At 51.0% G+C, this 20,697-nt stretch overlaps 1 protein-coding gene across 1 annotated transcript; it reads right to left on the bottom strand.

Annotated features, from left to right (window-relative positions):
- Window positions 1-7,051: 7,051 nt before the first annotated feature.
- On the bottom strand, window positions 7,052-14,861 carry LOC138998962 (NUT family member 2G-like). Its single transcript, XM_070400995.1, has 7 exons — window positions 14,768-14,861; window positions 10,532-11,249; window positions 10,261-10,389; window positions 9,664-9,803; window positions 8,958-9,202; window positions 8,461-8,577; window positions 7,052-7,945 (listed from the first exon to the last, which is right to left on the bottom strand). Exons 1-7 carry the CDS (start codon window positions 14,859-14,861, stop codon window positions 7,052-7,054), a joined length of 2,337 nt encoding a protein of 778 aa, XP_070257096.1.
- Window positions 14,862-20,697: the final 5,836 nt, after the last annotated feature.

The following is a 20,697-nucleotide window of genomic DNA, read 5'->3' as shown; positions in this document are numbered from 1 at the left end:
AGTAGAATATCAACTGGCTGCCTCCTGCATGCCCCCCACTGGGGATCAAGCCCACAACCCGAGCATGTGCCCAGAAATCCAACCAACAACCTTTTGGTGCACAGGACGATGCCCAACCAACTGAGACACTGGCCAGGGCAAAAGCTACCACTCTCATTAATGAAAACAGAAACCAAGATCACCACAGCCTTACTTAATGGTTAACAACTTGAACTTCAATAAAGTTTTTATAATATTTAGGGTTTGATAGGATAATACTCGTGTTATAGATAGCTTATGCTTCAATAAAGAGACTAGAAGAAGAATTCAGAAATTTTGTAAAAGAGACTGTAGATTTGACAGGTGAAGATAATGAAGACCATGGCAATGAATTAAGACTGAGGTATCTGTGGAATATTGAGTGGGATCTGTCCAATAGACATTTAGAAGAGCCGGCTATGGAATTTGGGGAGTGTATTTGGGTTGGAATTAAAAATATAAATTCACTAGAGATTCAGTCCTTTCAGAATTGAGGTGACCATTGAAGCCGTAGGGTAGGTAAATCATCAGAAGAAAGAACATAGAAGAAAATCACAGACCAAAACCTACAAAAGAGCCAAATAAGAAAACGGAGCCTGTGAGAGACTGAGGCCTGCATGTGGTAAGTTTAAACTGTAGAAAGACGAAATATAAGATGTCTTAACTTTTTAGAAACTTTATTGAGATATAATTTATATACTATGACATTCACTCATTACAAGGGAAAATTCATGACATTCAATTCATTTTTAGATAGTGCAACCATCACCAAATTTGCAGTAATGTCTGCTCCCACCCCAGCTCTAGCTTTAAGTCTGCCTAGATCATTTTTCTTGAAATTAAAAAAAAACAACACTGAAAAATAAATAAAAGCATTTAAGACAAGTTAAAAAAAAAGTTTCCCTAAATTTCTGTTTCCTGGACATTAATGTAAATGGAATCACACAGTATGTAGTCTTTCAAGTCTGGCTTCCTTAGCATAATGTTTTTGAAGTTCGTCCATGTTGGAGCACGTGTTAACATCGTGTTCCTTTTGGTTCCATTGTATAGTTGTACCACATTTTGGTTGTCTATGGATGGACATTTGGATTGTTTTCAGTTTGATGTTATTATGAGTATTCCTGTGCAAGGCTTTGTGTGGATAAATGTTTTAATTTCTCTTGGGTACATTCCTAGGAATGAAACTGGTAAGTTTATCTTTGAAGTTTTAAAAACTCCCAAACCACTTTCCAAAGAGTCGGTATCATTATTTCCATCCAGTGTATGAAGTTTCCACTTTTTCCACCTGATTGCCAACACTAGGTAGTCTCTATCTTCTTTATTATAGACATTTTATTGGGTGTCAAATGGTATCTTGCACTTAAATTTGCATTTCCCTAATGACTAATGATGTTGACTATGTTTTTATCTGCTTAGTGGCCACTCATATACATTCTATAGTGAAATGCCGAGTCAAATCTCTTGCCTATTTGAAAAAGTGTTCTTTGTCTCTTCATTAAGTTGTAAATGTTGTTTATGCTTTGTATTCTGGACAAAAGTTCTTTGCCAGATATGTGATTTTCAAGCATTTACTCCAATCTGTGGCATAACTTTTCATTCTCTTAACAGAAACTTTGCAGGCCAAAAGGGATTGACACAAATATTCAAAGTGACAAATATCAAGGACCAACAATCAAGATTACTGAGCAAGGCTATCATTTAGAATCAAAGGAAAGATATAGATCTTCCCAGATAAGAAAAAACTGAAAGAGTTCATCACCAGCAAACCAATATTATGAGAAATGATAAAGGGACTTCTTTAATAAGATGAAGAAGAAAAAAGAGGTAAAAATATAAATAATAAAATGGTAATAACTACATACCTATCAATAACCCTAACTCATAAATACAGAGAACAAACTGATGGCTGCCTGATAGGAGGGGGGTTGCATGGAGTGGATGAAAAAGCCGAATGGATTAAAAAGCACAAATTGACATTTATGAAACAGTCCTGGGGGTGTAAAGTACAGCTTAGGGAATACAGTCAGTCAATAATATTGTAATAACTATATATACTGTCAGATGGGTGCAGCACTTCCCAGAAGGATCACTTTGTGAGTGATAGAAATGTCTAACCACTATGTAACTCATCTGAAAGTAATATAATATTAAATATAAACTGTAATTGAGAAATTTTTAATTTAAGTTAAAAATAAAGAAAATAAATAAATATTTTTGTTTAAACCACTCTGTGATATTCAGTATAGCAGCCTGAGCAGATAAAGACATAGAGAATACATAGGATGGGACAGTATACATATTTTTGGGGTTGTAGGAGCAGTGACAAGAGAAGATGAGGAGATGCAACATTGAAAAGATGATACATTTTCTAGAGTTGATGAAGAATGTGTATTGTCAGTTAATGAAGCAAAAGAGGTCAGGAGGAGGATAGAGAATATTTTAACCTGAACCCAGCTACACTTCTTAAAACAGTAGGACTCAAAAGACAATCTTAAAATCAGTGAGCAAGTAAGATGATCACCTACAAAGTAAGGATTATTAAAATGATGGCATGATTTTCAATAGCAATTACAAAAAGCATATTAGATGCAATAATTTTTCAAATCCCTTAAGTGGAAAACCTTTCCATCTAGAACTGATTACCCTGTAACATTATAATTCATAAAGACTCAACAATAAGATACTTAGAAAATATCTTGAATGTGCACCTAAAATGCAAAATTATGAAAAATTCAAAAGTTAAATGACATCTAAAATATATCACTTTTATTACCCTGAAGTCAGAAAGACTAAGGCAATATAAAAACATATACAATATAATACTATATATAACCCCCAAAATTATCGCTATGTATAACTTTGATTATCCATGTCCGTAATAAAAGCATAAACACTTTTATAAGATGGACATACACCAAGTTGGAATTTTCTCAAAAAATTAAAAATATAACTACCATGTGATGCCACAACCCACTTCTGGATAGTATCCAAAAGAATTCAAAGCATGTTCTAAAAGAGATATTTCCCAGGTTCAATTCCAGTCAAGGACATACCTCGGTTGCAGGCTCCTTTCTCCCCCCGGCTTGACCCTGTCTAGGGCTCATGAAGGAGGCAACCAATCGATGTGTTTCTTTCATATCGATATTTTTCTGTCTTTCCTTCTCTCTTCCACACTCTCTAGAAATCAATGAGCAAGTAAGATGATCACCTACAAAGTAAGGATTATTAAAATGATGGCATGATTTTCAATAGCAATTACAAAAAGCATATTAGATGCTTTAGGTGATCATCCTACTTGCTCACTGATTTTAATCCTCAGGTGAGGATTAAAAAATAAAACTATAAATAAATAAATAAATAAATGAAATGAAATATTTGAACACCCACATTCATTGCTACATTTTTTTTGCAATAGCCAAGAGAAACCCCAATGTCCATCAGCAGATGAAAAGGTAAAGAAATGTGGTCTGTACAAACCAAGAGCTTTGAAAATAAGGAAAGTGAGCCACACGAGGATGAGCCTTTAGGACATTATGTTAAGTAAAATAAGCAAGTCACAAAAGAACAAATACTGTTGTGATTCTACTCACGTTAAGTATTTAAAGTAGTCAAAGTCAAAAGTAGAACATAGAAAGGTGGTTGTCAAGGTCTGGGGAAGAAGGTAGGAGAATTGGTGTCTAATCTGTATAGAGATCCAAGGTTGAAAAATGACAATTTTCTAGAAATCTGTGGCACAGCAATGCAAATATAGTTGACACCACTGAAGCGTAGATGTAAAAATGGTAAAGATGGTTTAAAAAAGAAAGAATCATAAGCATACATTTCCATGACATAGATTGTGAACAGATTTGTAGATATAACACCAAACACCAAAGCAACACAAGAAAATAAATAAATAAATTGGGCTTTATTAGAAGTTAAGACTTTTTTCCTTCCAAAGACACTCTCAAGAAAGTAAAGGACAGCCCACAAAATGGGAGAATTTAGTGGAAACCATATCTCTAGGAAGACTTTTACCTAGAATATATAAAGAACTCTTACAGCTCCATAATAAAAGCCAAACCAACTAAACGTTGGCAAACAATGAGGGCACATTGTTCCATAGAAGATGTACACGTGGCCAGAAGCAGAGGAAAGATGCTCAACATCAGGGAAACGCAATCTCCATCCGCACTGAGATGCCGCTCCGAGTCACGAGGGTGGTGACAGGTCGGTCCTATGTGACTGGGATTTCCCCAGGATGCCAGGGCTTCCTCAAGAGGATTGATTCCTCGCAGAGAAGGAGGAAGTCTCTGCAGCCAAACCTGCCTGGTGCCTCCCAGGCTGTCCCAGTTCCTGGTGTGGGACCTGCACTCAGTACCCTGACCTTCCCAGCTGCACTTTCCTCACAGAAAAACAGGGGAAAAGAACTCACTCCCAGGCTCTCTAAGGGAGGAGGTAATATTACAATATTACTCCCCCTTCCACCCATTCGCAGCCCCACCAGAACCTACAAGGAAGAGAAGCAGCAGAGAGCGCTGAGCACACAGGGAGCACCTTCTCCATATGAGCATCGTGATTTCCCCGGAGGAGTGATGGGAGGGCATTGCCTTTTCCACAGATTCTACTTCAGTCACTAGGAGCGCAGTCCTGCTTCCTGCCTTATGCGCTGCCCTCCAGGGTGTCATGTCAAGTTTATTTTCCATTCATTTATTACAAACCCAGTTCATTTTATTTATGTCTGCAGAACTGCCTGTAATAAGTTTGTAATAAAGAAGGTTGGCTGCAGGGAAATATGAAACACTTCTTCCCTTTTCTCCCCATTGCACCTACCGTAGTATTTTCCAAACGCTAATGTGCAAATCTCTCCAGGATTCCACGTACCCCGTGGACTTGGCCTTGCCCACAGTTGAAGCAGCAATAGGCCTCCAGTCGGCCCCACTGTGCAGGTGCCAGGGAGATTTCGGGGTTCCCAGGGCTCCGAGGTGGGGGCAGCCCAGGCTCTGCCTCCCCCTGGGAACTGTTCACCCAAACAATGACTCAAAGGCAGAAACAGCAGGCGAGTGAGGACAGGCGCAGAGACACCCGGGGCCAGGTGAGAACCTAATGACAGTGACAGGGCACACAGGGGTGGAGCAAGTGTGTTCCCTTCAAACACAACTCAGTGCTCCTGACACCTTGGAGGAGGGGGAGCGGTTACCCTGTTTCACCACCAAGACCCTGAAAGCAGAGAAGTCCCAGGACATATTCACACCAGTGACCGAGGTTCCAGGCTCTGTCCATCACTCACACATTTGCATCCAGGGCCTGCCACCCAGGCAGGGACACATCGGGGCTCATGGGGAGGATGCTCACCCGGGAGGGGAGGCGGCTTCTGGACCAGCCCCACGACACATAGAGTCTGGCACAACCTCCAAGCCCGTTTCTCTGTTTGAGACCCAGCTGGACAGGGAGGGGGCAACGGCCGGGGAAAGATGGGCCCAGGTGAGAAGTCTCCTCCACAAAGTGCCCAGGAGGCTGGGAGAGTGGGTGCTGCCCGCCACACGGGACAAGGGAAGGCAGCAGAGGACCTGAGGGCTGACCTGCGATTTTGTGGGAGGGGGTGAGGGCCCTGACATGAGTCCATTCTCGCCCGAGCTCTTTGTGGGGGCAGCAGAGGGCCAGGCCTCCTTTCACTGCACAGCTTCAGCCCCATCCCATCGCTGCTGCCGGACCACCGCCCGGGGCCACAGCTTTGCATGCTGGGTGGGCTGGGGCCTTGCTTGGGAGCCTCAGCCATCCCACCCAACCTGAGCCCAGGGCAGGAATCAGACTTGAACCTGGGGAAGAGGCAATGCCAGGAGGCAGGGGGTGAGGGCCAGGGCGTGGCCACATGGGAGCAGAGCTGGGACAGGCAGTTCTGCAGACAGGGGTCTCCTCCTGGCTCAACTCCGTTCCTCACTGCTGGCTCATCTCACTCTTACATCCGGGCCGGGTCCCTGCTTTGTCTGTGTGGTCGGTAGCAGTGCCCACAGCCGGTGACGGGGCCCTTCCCTCAGCCTGGATCTCAGCTGCCACCAGCCCTGGGGCCACACGCACCTGGGCCCCTGCCGCCCCTGCTGGTCGAGCTTGTGAAAGGGCCCCACAGGTTGTGAGTAGGACCTGTTTCCCACCCGGATGTAAATCTGCATCAGCATCTATCACACAAGAGTCCAGCCCTGGTTGGGAGGGAAGGGACAGCAGTCGTGGGCGTCCTTGAATCCCCGTTGTCCCTGAGCCCGTCCCCCAGCCACAGCAGAGGAGTCCTCCTCCCCCAGCTGGACAGGATCGTCCCACACAGAAATCCCGCAAGGGACTTGGTATCCTCCCCACCCTCTGCCATTCCCCGTGTACCCACCTTTAACAGGCTTGTCGCCATTACTCTCCTGTCACCCCCTTGTTCCAGACTCCCCTCAACCCCCTCCACTTTAATCACCCGCTGAGACAGAGGATGCTCCTCCTGCAGGAGGCCCATGGGGGACAGGTGCCCCTGAGGCCCAGCCTTTCCCTCTTGGGTCAGGGCACAGTCGGGCCTAGGGAAAAGAAGTGATGGGAGGGGTCCCTGGGCATTAGAGAGCTCTGTGCTCCCAGGAGCAGGAAGAGGTCCCTGTCAATCAGGAGGAGGGACTGAGGGTCCCCTGTGGATGCAGAGCGCCCAGGACCTCCCGCATCCTCCCTTCCTCTCAGGTCCCCTCTCCAAGGAGCAGCGCAGACCCGAGTACAGACACAGCGGCCCCCAGAGCATTTTCAAACAAAATTATCTTTATTCATAACAGACCCACAATGCCCCAAAGGTGTTACTCCTACCCTCACCCAGACCCACCCCCACCCTAAGGGTCCTGCCCTCCCTCCTACCCCCACCCCAAGCCCACCCCCACCCTAATCGTCCTGTCCTCCCTCCTACCCCCCCCCACAGGCCCACCCCCACCCTAAGGGTCCTGCCCTCCCTCCTACCCCCACCCCAGGCCCACCCCTGCCCTAAGGGTCCCGCCCTCCCTCCTGCCTCCCACCCTCCCATGTCAGTGGAGCAGCAGGATCAGCCCTGCGATGAGAAGGAGCCCTTGGCTCCTCTGGGGGACAGCCAGGCCCCATGCAGTCTGGGCCCCTCGGGGCCCTGGCAGTGGGGGGCACACCCCTCTGCTCCATCCTGGCTGCAGTGCCGCTTCCTCCCACTCCCTGGGTCAGACGGGTCACACTTCCTCTTGCGAGGCTGTGAGGAGGGCACCAGCCCCCGAGCCAGTGCTGGCCCCCCACAGACCCCGAGGTCGGCCCCTGGGCGGGGGGTCTTCTCAGCATGGACGGGGCCTCCCCCCAGAGCCCGCTTCTGAGACTTGGACGCTGCAGGTGCAGCTCGGCTGAGGCCTCGTCTCTGAAGGGACTGGGACTGGGCCGCACCCCGGGGCCCCCGACCTCCAGGGCAGGCCAGGCCCGAGGCGGGGACAGGACTCAGAGAGAGCGCGCAGGGCAGCAGGCGGCCGGGAGAGGCCCAGAGGAAGGCCAGGCTGCAGAGGTCCTCGTCCTCCTCACGGGGCCTGTCAGATGGCCCGCGAGTCTCCCTGACAGGAGAGGCCTCTCTGGGGATGCAGGCCTCCCTGGGGCCCAGTGCACAGTCAGCAGGCCCGTGGCCCTGGGGAGCAGAGGGGGGGCATCGAGCCCGGAGTTGTGGGTGCTCCTGACACCCCGCAGAGGCAGCAAAGGCCTGGGGCCTGGGCCGGTGGGCGCCTGCTGGGCCGCGCCTTTGCTGGTCCTTGAAGTCAGTCTCTGGTGGGCAGGCTTTGTCACTGACCCCCAGCTGGGGGCCACGGTCACGCCTCTGGGCATCTTGGCAGGTCTCAGACTCAGAAGGACTTGAGTCCCACAGGGGAGCACCGTGACTCGGGGGTGCCTGCACGCCCCCCTCCTTGGAGGCCAGGACTCGCTTCTCTACCAGCTGGGAGGAAGAAGGGACAGTGACTGGCGCTGCACACGTGTGTGAGGAGGAGGAGCGTGGGTGATGGGACAATGGCACTGGGGGCATAAAAGGGGGAGGTGACACCGTGACTGGAATCCACCGCAGTCATGTGGCTCTCCTCTGTCCCCTGTGCCATATTCCCAGCTTTGTGTCCCCTCCCCTTCTGGGCTCCACCCCCTTCTCTCTGTAGCCCTCTCCTTCTTGTCCTCCTGCCCTGCTCCCACCCAGGGCTGGCCCCTCCGCACACGGTGCCTGCAGGCAGGGGTGGCGTGGACACAGGGTATGTCCTGGTTCTGGGCTGCTCCCTGCCCTGGTTTAGCTGGGTGGACCCTCCCATGGCTCCCTGAGGGCCCCCACCACCAATCTACCTCCCTCCCTCCCTCCCTGACTCACTAGGGTCTGTCCCTTTTCTAACTCCCCTGGGGTCCCTGGGTGCTATGGCTCACTTGGGGACCCCCTCCCATCTCCCTAATGTCCACCCTCCCCTGGCTCACCTGAGCTGCAGTGAGCCCTTCTTCCTGCTCCAACTCCTCAGCTAGGGCCAAGGGATCCTGCTGTGTGTCTGCGGAAATTATTTGTTCCATGAATTGGGGGTCAATGACCTCCTCCACCTGGGACAGAAGGAAGCGGCCGTGAGCCCCTTGGCAGGGAGCAAACTGGGAGTCAGCGGGGCCTGGAGCACAAGTCGGAAAGCCAAGACCCACCCGGCCTCCTGCTCAGGCGGGTGTTTTACTCCATCATGGTCATCAGGTGCACACACACACACACACACATACATGCACATACACACACGGGCACACCCACATGAACACAGCACACACACCACACACACACACAAAGCGCACACATGCACACAGACACACACACTCTCACGTGCCCAGCTCAGGAACAAAGAGCAGAGCCCAATCCCATCAGCCTGGGAGAACCCGGGTCGGGTGCTGCAGTGCCACCCTCTGGGATCTTATAGACCCGGAGCTGCCAACCAGCCCACCTGGGTGACAAAGTCTTCCTGGGAGCACAGCTGGTCCAGGTAGCTCAGGAGATCTTCATCCTGCAGCCACTCCATTTCTTCATCTTCCCATCCTCCACCTGGCGCCCCCATGGGCAGCTCATCCATGATGTCCATGTCCTCTTGCTCGGCCTCAGGGGGGATCCCATTGCGGGACTCGGTCTCCCGGGGCAGCAGGGCTGTGTGGGCGCACTGGGCGCTGGGTACAGCCTTCCTGGTAGTGCGAGCTGGGCAGAGAGGGAAGAGGAGGGAGCGTGAGGGGATAAAGCTCCCACCTCCAGGGCATGGAATGCTGAGGGCAGTGTTCGGGGCATTAATATGGGTGCGGCTGGGTCGGGCCACCTGAAGCCTGTGGCTATGTGAGGGGAGAGGCCAGAGGGGAGCACCCAAGAGAGTCATGTGTGAGGACGTGTGGAGCCACCGAATCTCCAAGGGGCCCCGCAGCCAGCCGGCTTCTCAGCCGACTTCATGTGGGGCCTTTGACAGGGAGCGGGGAGAGGGGATGAGAAAGTGGACCAGGTCCAGACCCCATTCAGACAAAGGGCCGCTGAGGCCCGACTCTCAGGGCTGTTTCCCTTGAAAGACCAAAGCCCCCCTGAAGGCGAAGGGCCCCTGTGGGTGGGACAGGGGCCTGCCCTAGGCCCTGTTGCCTTTGGCCATGGGCTCTCATGGGAACGTGCTGGCCTACCTGGCTGCCCGACCACCACTGGGGCTGGGGGCCCCCGAGGATCACGTCTCGGTGGGGCAGGAGGCGGCTGGGTCTGCGCCCGCTTCTTCAACTGCAACTTCTGAAACTGCATCTGCTCCTCCGCCTCAAACTCCATGAACCTGGGGGTGAGGGGGGCACAGCTGTGCTGAGAAGAAGGCCCCGGGAGCCCAGAAAGGCAGCAGTGGGTTGGGGGATGGGAGAGCTAGGGCCTTGGGGCTGTCAGGGCCCGGACACTGGGGAGGCAGGAGGCTGGCTGAGCACACTTCTGCACAGCCCCTCTGGCTGGAGTCTGCCCACGGGGCGGGCACCTCCCCCAGCCTGTCCTGAGCCTTCATGTCCAGCCCAGGACGGGTCAGGGTCAGAGGAGGGGGGAGCTCCCTGGGAGGTGGGACAGAAGCACCCACGCTCTGAAGCTGAGGGAGAGGCTTCCCCAGGAGAGAAGGGCCTCTGGGCAGCGGGGACCCTGTGCTGAGTGACACCCTCCCACCACCCTCCTCTCTGATGAGACCTCACAGCTGGACCAAGCCCAGTAGTCAGCCACACCCCCACCCCCAGCTGTGGGGACCAAGGACTCACTTTTCTGCCATCTCGAAATAGACCCTCCGGTCAAAGTTGCTCTTGTTCTGCCATTCCTGCATGGCCTGCCCTATTCCCTCCTCCAGCGTCATGGTGGGCCTCAGGCGGGACAGGGACCGCAGCGCTGGCCTGTAATGCCTCAGGGTCAGTCATGGCTGCAGCCTGGCCTCCACCCGCCTGCCCACCCCAGCTCAGTGGCGCCAGGTTCCCACCCCCACCCGGCAGGACTGAAAGCTCCAGGCTTGCCCCCTGCCCTGCCCAGTGCACTCACATGAGGAAGCAGCAAAGAGCTCCCGCATCAGGACTCTGGGGAAGGTGCCCCCGGGCCAGGGCCTTGAAGCACTGCCAACGACGGAAGTCCTTGTACACACTCTTGGGGTTACAGGTGTCATCCAGCGAGGCCTTGGACTGAGAGGCGGCCAGGCCACCCTCCCTGGAAGCCCTGTGTGGCCATCGTCCAGGGTCCACTCGGGGGACGATGGGGGCCAGCTGGGCAGCTGGTGGTGGAGCTTGAGGAGGAAGGCCGGGACACCAGCCTCCATCGCCGGCCTGGGTTCCCCCAAAAGCCGAGGGGGGCATAATCGTCTCCACTGCAGTGGCTTCCAAGAAGAGGGGTGCAGGGCACACAGCACCCCCACAGATGGCCCCTGGAGCACTCCCGTTGAGGGGGGCCTGAGTCAGGACAATGGTCTGAGTCTGGGAGGGCTGTGGTCGTCCCCCTTCTGACCTGACCTGGCCCATGATGTTATAAGCCCCAGGTCCAACGGGGCCTTGACCAGCACCTCCTGCCACCAGAGGTGTCCTGGGCAAAGCGGGCAGCACCAGGGGGCAGCCAGGAGGGAATGTCGGGGTCCTGAGGGGCGGCAGGTGCTGCTCCCAAGGTGGCCGGTGTGTGGGGCCAGCAGTGGGCGGGGGAAAGGGCTGTGCTGTGAAAGGAGTGATGGGGGCACCGGGCTTCAGGGTCACATCCGCTCCCAGCGCTGCAGATGCTGTTGAGACAAAGGAAAGGGTGAAGGGAGGAAGAGAACCAGCAAACAGCACTGAGGCGCTCTGGGCCCCTGTAGCCACTGGGGAATCAGAGCAGTGAGTCTCCCAGGGGAGAGCCATTGGGATGGGCAAACTGCGGAGGTGGCAGATGTCCTCAGGTCATTGTCACGCTCCATTTGGGAATTACTCCACTGGAGAGCTTGCTCCCCAGCGCCAAGGCTCCCTGACCACTGTCTGGGAGAGGAAACGGCCCCAGCCAGCGCTGACCCTGAGAGCCGCCCTAAGGATTCCCTGGCACCGACCCTGCCAGCCTCAGGCCTGGCCCTGGGCAGCAGTCAGCTCTGGGGGCAAGGACCCCAGGCAGACCCACTCCTGTAGTAACCGTCTCTAAGGTAAGTTCTAGGCACCCAAAGGTCCTCTGAGAACAGGCCGTGTCTGAAATATCAGGGCCCCATCTGCTCCTCAGTCTTCCCTTTTCTCAATAAATCACCCCCTTTCTGTCCTGGGCTTGCACAACAACACAGAAACACTTGAGTAATGTCTCTCCACAGGAAGGCACAGGAGCCCTGATCTGACCCTTGAACGCACTGACCACCATGCACATGTGTGTCAGAACCAACAGTGAACACTCAACACGGGCCAGGTCCTGCCACTCGGCCCCAGCGCTCAGACTAATGGCCCCTCAGGAGCTTGTCATTTCACAGCCAGCAATGGCTGCAGAGCGTTAGAGAAGAGCCACGGAATGGGGCAAAGTGGGGCTGTCGGTAGGGGTTTTCCAGAAACTTCCATAGCATCTGTCCTGTTAGATGGGTCATGGGACTGCAGACTGTGTGGGGTCCTTCCCCTTCCAGCTCCCAACAGTGGAAAGTGAAGGCCCAGTAGGAAGCAGGTATGAGCCGGTGACAGTGGGACACAGTTGTCTGAACACATGCCCGCTCAGAGGAACTCGAGCAGACCTAGTCCAGGAGAGCAGGCTGCACACTGCGTGCCCCTAATTCCTCAGGACAGGCGGCCTCGGACATTTACTACTGACACAGGCCATGGTCTTCCTGCCCCTGTGCACTCCCCTTCCCCTTTAAAAAAGAATCCGCCTTCACAGACGTTCCACGGGACACCACGCAGGCTCCACATCTGTTTTCTGTCCCTGAAGCAGGGACGTGGACTATGAGCAAATCTCTCATCTCAAAGGTAAAGGGCAGGGCAGAGGGTGCGCCATGAGATGCTCGACAAGAGGAAGTCGGTCTGAAGACCTGGGTGGCCACAGGGGGAACGATTCGGGACAGCTCAGGGAACCGGGCCCTCTCTTGGTGGAAGTTACCCGGCCGCCCTGCCCCTGTGGAATCCAAGCCACCAAGCAGCTCCCTGGGCTGAGGAGGAGCGAGCTCTGGGCAGGAAGCAGGGGAGAAGCTCTGGGCTGCAGCAGTTGGAGGACCTTCCAGCCCAGCCCTCAGGGGGGACATTTCATTGTGGGCTTGGCCACAGGCAGCCCCACTGGACAGCTTTCTGGCTAAACCCTCCCACGGCCCCCATTAGCTCTAGTGAACTCAGGTCAAGTCCCTTAGAAAGATACTGCGGGGCAAGCTCCAGGTGCCCCAAGAACAGCACACAGGACTAGGCTTTCCCGTGACCACCCTGTGCCACCCCCACGACATCGCCCACTACTCCCCACACACACGTGGGAGTGGCTTGTCTCCCCTCTGGGAAGAACCCACGTGCCTGCTGCCGTCCTTTCTCCACACCCAGGCATTTCCCTGAGCCACCCTGACCCACCTCTAGGAGCCCTCCTGCCAGTGCCCTCACAGGTTCCCATGGGCTCCCAGCCTCCCAGGTGACAGGTGCTTTGAGGTCCAGTGCTCTCTCCCTCCCCTACTTCAGTCAAACCGTGTTTCCCCAGTGTCACAGTTTAACCCCAAGTTTTGAGGGACATCTCAGTGTTTAAAACATCCCCCCTCCAATCTATAGGCTTACCTCCTACTGAAGCCATCCCCGCAGGCTCATTCACCGACCACCACTGCCTAGTAGCCTCCACAATGAGAAAAGTCAAGTCGAGAATCCAGAGACTGACCTGCTCCAACAGCTGCTCAGCATCCAGTGGAGGGAAGGTTTGGGTTTAAACTGTAGAATGTAGGGCTCCAGACATTCTGCAGCGGGGGAGGGGCCGAGGACCAATGGGCTGGGGTGGGGGTGGGGGGGCATTCCATGGAGGGCTCTGATAGGTAGGCGAGGACCAGCAGTTCCTTTCAAATTTAAAATCACAAATTTAAAGACACACTAGCAGTAATGACCTTCTCTAAGTTCTAGGCACCCAAAGTCCCCTGATGTGCCCTTTATTTCAGTTCTTGATCCATCACCCTAGTTCTGGGTCCTCAACCTGCTTCCTATCTGGACTTGGTTGACTTCAAAACACAGACTACATTTTCTGAACAAAATTCAGAACAGGCAGCCTGAAGAAATAATGGGAACTTATGGCCACACGGAACCCAGTGTTTGAAATTAGGACTGACCCAGCAGAGGCAGCATGCTCGGTGGCTGTGTGCACATCATTCCTTAGGAAGCAGTCCTGTGGCCCCAAGTGCCGCCCAGTGCTGGGAGCCCTGCAGATGCAGCCGGCCCAGCCTTACAAACCATCCCCTTTGCTCCCGTCCATCAGGGCAAGGCCCTGTAGCCTACAGGGCAAGACCAGACACCACCACTTTTTATTTCTCAGTATTATGTTGTTCAATGTCTAAATTTTTACCCTTTGAGTGATTTTGATGTACTGTTTTAAGAAAGTAATGCCTTTGCATAGTTCACAAATTGTGCAAAATGGAAAATGTAGTGAGGAGTCTTCCTCCTGCCTCCTTCCCCTCTTACAAATGACTGGAAAGATGATGCTATAATTTCATTTCCTTTGGAAAGTAGGACAAACTCAAGTAAGTAAGTTGATTCTGCTACTATATATATATTCTATTGCCAACTGAAATTCTGCAATATAATACAAAATAGGAGGGAGGGCAGGGTGACTTTGTTCCCATGCTACCTGCCATGTCAACGGAAACTGGCCCAGACAGTCACGTTTTGATCAATGTTTGCACAACAACCTTGCAACGGAAACATCTGTGAAGCAACATTTATTGAAAACCTCCACGTACTGAATAAATACAGGAGGAACGGGGTCAGGGGCAGGCGTCTCTTAGGGTGTGTCCAGGTCTAAAGTTCTTAGCCGGAATTGTGCAATGCACGCCCGGACTTCTGGGAGGACGGACCTACTTTCTAGAAACCACGGACCTGCAGTCCAAGGGCATGAAGGCACTGGCCCCTCCGAGGACAGTGCTTCAGGCCGGCCTCTCCCAAACTCCGTCCCGAGGGGGCAGCCAAGTGCATGGACTGCACGTTTGCAACTTTAAAGGCGCAAGTGCTCCCTGCAACGCGCTGGGAGGTTCCTGAGCAGGAGGACCTGCAGGAGGCCTCACAGGGCCCCTCCCTCCACTCCTTCCTCTCCTGCAGGGACAGCCTGGGCCCTTCCCAGGGTGCCTCGCGCCAGGGCGCACGAGCACGCCCACTGGGGGCGGGACTCTGTCCTGCACCTGCTCCCAGCGTCCGTTGGGGCGGTTGGCGCCCACAGGCGCGCGCATGCGCTAACGGCAGGGCGGGTCCCCAACGGCCGCCCAGGCTGCACGCGGGGCCTGGCATGGCGGCCTCCGGAGTCCGTTAGGCAAACAGGGAGGTAAGGGGCGCGCGGCCCCCTCTCCCCTCAGGCGCCCCCTCTTCTCTGTGGTTCCCCCTGTGGGCTCTGTGCCCCGGGTCTGTGCTCAGCCCCCACACCCTCACATATTTCTGTGTGTTTTCACCGGGAATTGACAGCCACTGGCCGTTGGGGGTCAGTGATGGGGGCCTACACGGCCCAGTGATGCCTGTGAGTCCAACTCGGGGCGTCGGTCTGTGTCCCCCGCTTTCTGAACAGCGCGGCTCCCGGCAGTTCTTCCGCCTCTGACAGCGCCTCCGGTTCACGCCGTGTCTGCGGGCGGCTGTGGCCACGGGGCGCCCATGCCTGTGTGTGAACGTGCAGGCGGAGCGCTGTATTTGGAGGGTGTGGAGGTGTATATGCCGGTGAACAGTAGTGTGTGTGCGGTTTGGTGTGAGGTGTGTGGCTGTGTGTTCTCCAAGATGGAAGAGTGAATTCTGTGGGAATTTGGGAGGGGGTATGTATGCGCAGGTGTGTACGTGGCATGAAGTGTGTTTGGGACATACGTATGGGACACAGGTGTGCATGTTTGCGGGGCACGGGCTATTCGTGGGTCTGTTCGGGGCTTGTGGAGAGTGTGTGTGTGGAGTGTACTGTGTTCCAGGGCCGTGGCCGGGGAAGGATATTTGCTGGAGCTCCGTGTTTGCATTTTTCAGTCGGGCCCTAAGGCTCACATGTTTTGGGTACCGAGGGTATGAGTATTTGAGGGAGAGATGGTTTCTGTGCTTATACAGGGGATGGAGGATGGTATCTATGTATGGGAGGTGTGTGATACGGTTATTTGTTAGTGTTTGTGGATGTGAGAGCTGACTCATTAGCTAGGGGTAACTTGGAATTTGGAAGTTGTTTTATATGTGGTTTCCTGGAGATATAGCTACGTGTCTTGCCCATGTATACTGGTCCGTGTTTATGTCAATCACCAGGTGCATGAATTGTCAGTCTGCTCATAGGTTATGGGGTTGTTAGGTGCACTTAAAGTGTATCTCTTTGGGGAGTGCTCTTGTTTCTACATGTATTTAGTAGCCAGTAGAAAGCAGTGGTCTGTAGATCCAGAGTGAGTGTAGAAAAAATATATATGTGGTGACCTTTTATTACATACTAGAGGCCCAATGCACAAAATTCATGCAAGGGCCTTGGCCCCAGCGCCCGCTCCAGGCCACCATGGCCAGGGGCCTCTGCCACCTCTGCCACAGCCCCACCCTATGTGGCTTATTCCAGAAGGAAGGACGTCTGGAAGGATGTCTGGTCTAATTAGCATATAAAGCTTTTATTATTATAGATTGAAGAGGAGAGATGATGAGGTTGTATTCTAGAGATATGGAATAATGTTTAGAGCTAGAGGGATATATATGTTCAGGAATTGGGAATTTTTGTATGTAAATGTGTGAGAATTGTGTATGCATATTAGTGAGAATTTAGGGATTGTCAGTGTTTTGTGTTTTGCATGTATCTATCCTTGTGTGTGGGGTGTATATTCATGAGTGGTTTGAGGGTATATGTATTTGGGATTTGTGAGTGTATCAGGAAGTCCTCTTTACATTTGTTCCAGAATGTAATGCTTGCAGAATGTGGTGGTGATGGTTTTATGTGTCCTTTCAGTGTGTGGGAGGCAGACATATATGTATTTGATATAGAGGTTTTTTGTTACTGTGTATGTATTTGAGTTCCTGGAGCTTAGGGGGTGCATATGCTAGGGAATGTGAGATTCCACTTTGTGTGTTGAGAAATTGAGACTATAGGGTGTGTGTGTGTGTGTGTGTGTGTGTGTTCAGCAATCATGGAGAATGTGCATTTTAGGGCTATGGGAATGCATATGGATTTTTTTGGGGGTGGCACATGAGACAGTTGTGTATTTGGTAATTTTAGAGAGTCTGTGTGTAGGTATTCAGTATGTACATCTGGGTGGTATGTTGGTTGCACATGTTTGTATTCAGACCCATGTTGTGTCTATGTGTGTCTGTGTGTGTGTGTGTGTGTGTGTGTGTAGCATGTGAATATATGGAATAATTAGGATTTTGCTGGTAACCATTTAAGTAGTAAGAGTAGTAATTATACTATCTGTATATTCAGTGAGGGTGAGGGTAGAAATGTTCATGTGTGAGATATATGTATCTGGGGTGGGAGTTGAGGGTCCTACTCAGTGTGTAAGAGTATTGTGTGCACATATGGTATGAAAAGGATGGGGTGCACTGGAACTGGCTCATCCTAGCTTGGGATACTTGATGACACATGACTCTCCTAGACACTGTGTTCAGTGACATCAGGTGGATACCTTAAAATTAGTCATGCTGGGGATTTTTCTATCAGGTACACACCAGAAATGAAGTCTTTCCTACATCCCCCTGAGAGTGTTCAGCATTCACCAGCACACCACCAGTGTGTGTAAGTGTGTGTGTGTGTGTGTGTGTGTGTGTGTGAAGCAAAAATATTCAGGCATCAGTGGACATATGTATGGGAGGCTCTATGTGATTTGCAAGTAAGGCATCTGGGTCTGTGGGCCCTTCTGTGTGTGCATGGACCCTAGTTATTGCATTGCTCTTAACCAGGTTAGTCCTTTTTTGTTTAAAGTATTACATATGTCTCATTTTTCCCCATTGACCCCCCACCCCAACCTGGTTCATTCTTTAGGGTCAAATATTGACACAAATGTGGGTAAGTGCTGGCCCCTCCATGCAGATGGGTTCAGGCATGTCTGTCCTTTAGGCAGGTGGACATTTCTTTTGCACTTGAGTGGTCCTGACATCGAGGACCCAGATGAGTGGGCCTGGTAGACAGATAGCCAGGCAGAGCAGAACCTTCACAGGTGTGTTATTGGTGTGACAGGGAGCAGCCAGGAAGTCTTGGGGCTTCCTAGACAGGAGGTCAGATGGCCAAGGGTTCCTCAGGCAAACTCCCTAAGAATCAGCTGGACAGCTACAGGCATTGTGGCCCTTCCAGGGTATGGCTGGTTTTCAAGGACACCCTTCACATGGGGTCCAGGTGGTGAAAGCCTTGTGTCCCTGGGTCCATCTACTCCATGGTGGTATCTCAACTAGGTGTGTCACTAGTTCTCAACCCACCTAGCTCCATGGAAACCTCAATCCTTAGGTATAGGAAGTACTTTAGGGGTCAGTGAAGTGGCAGGGATGGAGATGGGGAGACTTTGGGCCTGTGGAGGGCTGGAAGCTGAGAAATGGAGAGACTGGGGTGTGTTACTCTGATGAGATAAATGCCTCTGATACTCCCAAGCCCTTTTACACATGATCTTCTTTGTTTTCTGAAGGCTCAGGATGCTTCATGCACTGACATGAAGCTCATCTCAGCCTCATATTTCACAGAGGATGACCTGACCCTCTTTTCTATATTCCATGTTTAACTGCACACTCACCAGAGGGAACTGCGTGATCAATGTAGCCACCAGCTGACCCACAGCTGCCTCCTGGCTCCCTTAGTTCCACCGGAGGATTTCTGGGCCTTCCTTCCTTATGGTGAGTCTCCTTCTGGCCTTTTCTCTCTCATGGTGAATCCTCCTGCCAACAGAATGTGCCAGCCCACTTGCTTGAATGCCCCAATAACTGCTTCTCTTAATACAAGCAGATTCCTAGTGACTCTCAATGCCCCCTTCATAACCTATCCCCAATATATATAAAGAGCTAAGTGCCGTCACAAGCGAATGGGCAACCAGTCACCATGAAGTGCATGGAGCGCCTCTCAGTCCCCCCTACCCCCCGCCCCTAGCTGCTCACCATGAGGGGGGGGCTGGTGGTGGGGTGGGAATGGGAACTGTTGAGTGGCGGTGGTGGGCTGCTTTGCGGGGTGGCCTTGAGCTTAGCAGAGCAGTCACCCAGGTGGCAGTGAGTTTCCCCAAGCTGTTTTGGGGCTGGGGAGTTTCTCGGAGCAGTTGTGGGGTGGGGGGAGGAGCAGTTTTGTGGAGCAGCTAGCTTCACTGGGTGGCAGCAAGTTTCTGGGAGCATTTGAGGGGCAGGGGGAGGGGGAGCCTTGCTGAGCAGTCGCTGGGTTCTCAGAGTGTCCTGGGGTGAGGAGAGGCCATGCTATGGAGGCCAGGCTAGGCATAGGGACCCTAACTGCGCACAATTTCGTGCACGCTGGGCCTCGAGTCCTCAGTAAAATGACAGTGTGTTGTACTGATCATATTGTATGTTGTTGGTAGAATGGAGCTGGGCCTGGTTTTATATTTTAAATGAAAATGCAGTATAATGTATATACAAGGTATATGTTTTGGTTTTGTTGTTTTGATTGGTTTGGTTTTGAAATGGTAAGTCACGGACCCTGAGTTCTATTAGGGGGAAGGGACAGGAGTATCTCTGTATCTTGAATCAGCACTGAAAATCCCCCACCAGGTGGAATGAATTCAAATTATTGGAATGGCTAAGGCTGGACAGAGCTAGTTGTCCTGCGGCCGATATTTTCTGGAGAATATGTAATTCCCCCATCTCTCCATGGACAGAAGGAATCCTCTGCTCTTTAGTGTTAAAATAATTTTTTAAACTTTTAAATGTCAGATGCCATTCAATATTATATTAGTTTTAGGTGTACAACATGGTCACTTTATATAACTTACAAAGTGATTACCTCGATAAGTCTAGTATCCATCGGACACCATATAAAGTTACAATATTATTGTAAGTATTACACTGTACTTTATATCCCCATAACTGTTTTTATAACTGACAACTTGTATATCTTTCTCCCTTCCCCTTTTTCACCCATTTCTCCCAACTTCCTTCCTATCTACCAACCACTAAAATGTTCTCCGTACCTACAAGTTTATTTCTGTTTTGTTTGTTCATTTATTTTGTTTTTTAGATTCCATATATAAGTGAAATTATATTTGTGTTTCTGTGTCTGACATTTCACCATGTTGTTGCAAATGACAAGATTTCATTCTTTCTTTTGGCCACGTAATATTCCATTGTCTACAGTAGCACATCTTTCTTTATCCATTCATCTATTGACGGACAATTAGGTTACTTCTGTATGTTGGCTATTGTATAGAACGCTGCTGTGAATATAGAGATGGATATGCCTTTTTGAATTAGTGTTTGAATTACTTGGATAAATACACAAGTGGAATTGTTAGGTCTTTCATTGTCTCTTGTTATAACCTTTTTTTTAGTCTCTTTAGTCTGATATAAATATTGCTACCTCAGCTTTATATTCAGTTCCATTTGCATAAAATACCTTTATCCATCCCTTTACTTTCTGTGTGTGTCTTCAGTCTGAAGGGGAGGTTCTCCTTAGGCAGTGTATGAACAGGTCTTGTTTTCTTACCCATTGAACTACCCTATGTCTTTGGATTGGAACATTTAATCCATTTAAACTTAAAGTAATGATTGATAGGTATGTAGTTATTGCCATTATTGTTCATATTTTTTACCTGTTTTTTTTCTTCTTTGTATAATTATTAAAGAGGTCCCTTTAACATTTCTCGTGATACTAGCTTGGTGGTGATGAACTCCTTCAACTTTTTCATGTCTGAAAATCTCTGTATCTCTCCTTCAATTCTAAATGATAACCTTGATGGGTAGAGTGATATTGATTATAGGTTCTTGCTTTTCATCACTTTTAATATTTGGTGCCAGTCCATTCTGACCTGCAAAGTTTCTGTGGAGAATTCCGCTGACCATCTATCTTATCAAGAGCTTCTTCAGCCCAGGAACACCATTTGCTTTATAGCCAGGTGCAAACATTTTACACTTTAACCAAATGTCTGTGAAGCGTTTTTC

The sequence above is a fragment of the Myotis yumanensis genome, unplaced genomic scaffold (assembly GCF_028538775.1).
Source record: "Myotis yumanensis isolate MYYU_CA2020_CCGP unplaced genomic scaffold, mMyoYum1.0.hap1 SCAF_21, whole genome shotgun sequence".
In the NCBI taxonomy this organism is placed as follows: Eukaryota; Metazoa; Chordata; class Mammalia; order Chiroptera; family Vespertilionidae; genus Myotis; species Myotis yumanensis.
The sequence above is the reverse complement of the archived record's forward strand: the minus strand, read 5'-3'. Positions and strand labels throughout refer to the sequence as shown.

Excerpts from the sequence above, each read along its gene's own strand:
- LOC138998962 (XM_070400995.1), bottom strand. The coding sequence starts at position 14,861 with ATGCGCGCGCCTGTGGGCGCCAACCGCCCCAACGGACGCTGGGAGCAG. Across the intron at positions 10,390-10,531 it reads GCTCTTTGCTGCTTCCTCAT|GCCAGCGCTGCGGTCCCTGT; the intron begins GTGAGTGCACTG and ends GAGGCATTACAG. Across the intron at positions 7,946-8,460 it reads AAGGGCTCACTGCAGCTCAG|CTGGTAGAGAAGCGAGTCCT; the intron begins GTGAGCCAGGGG and ends TCTTCCTCCCAG.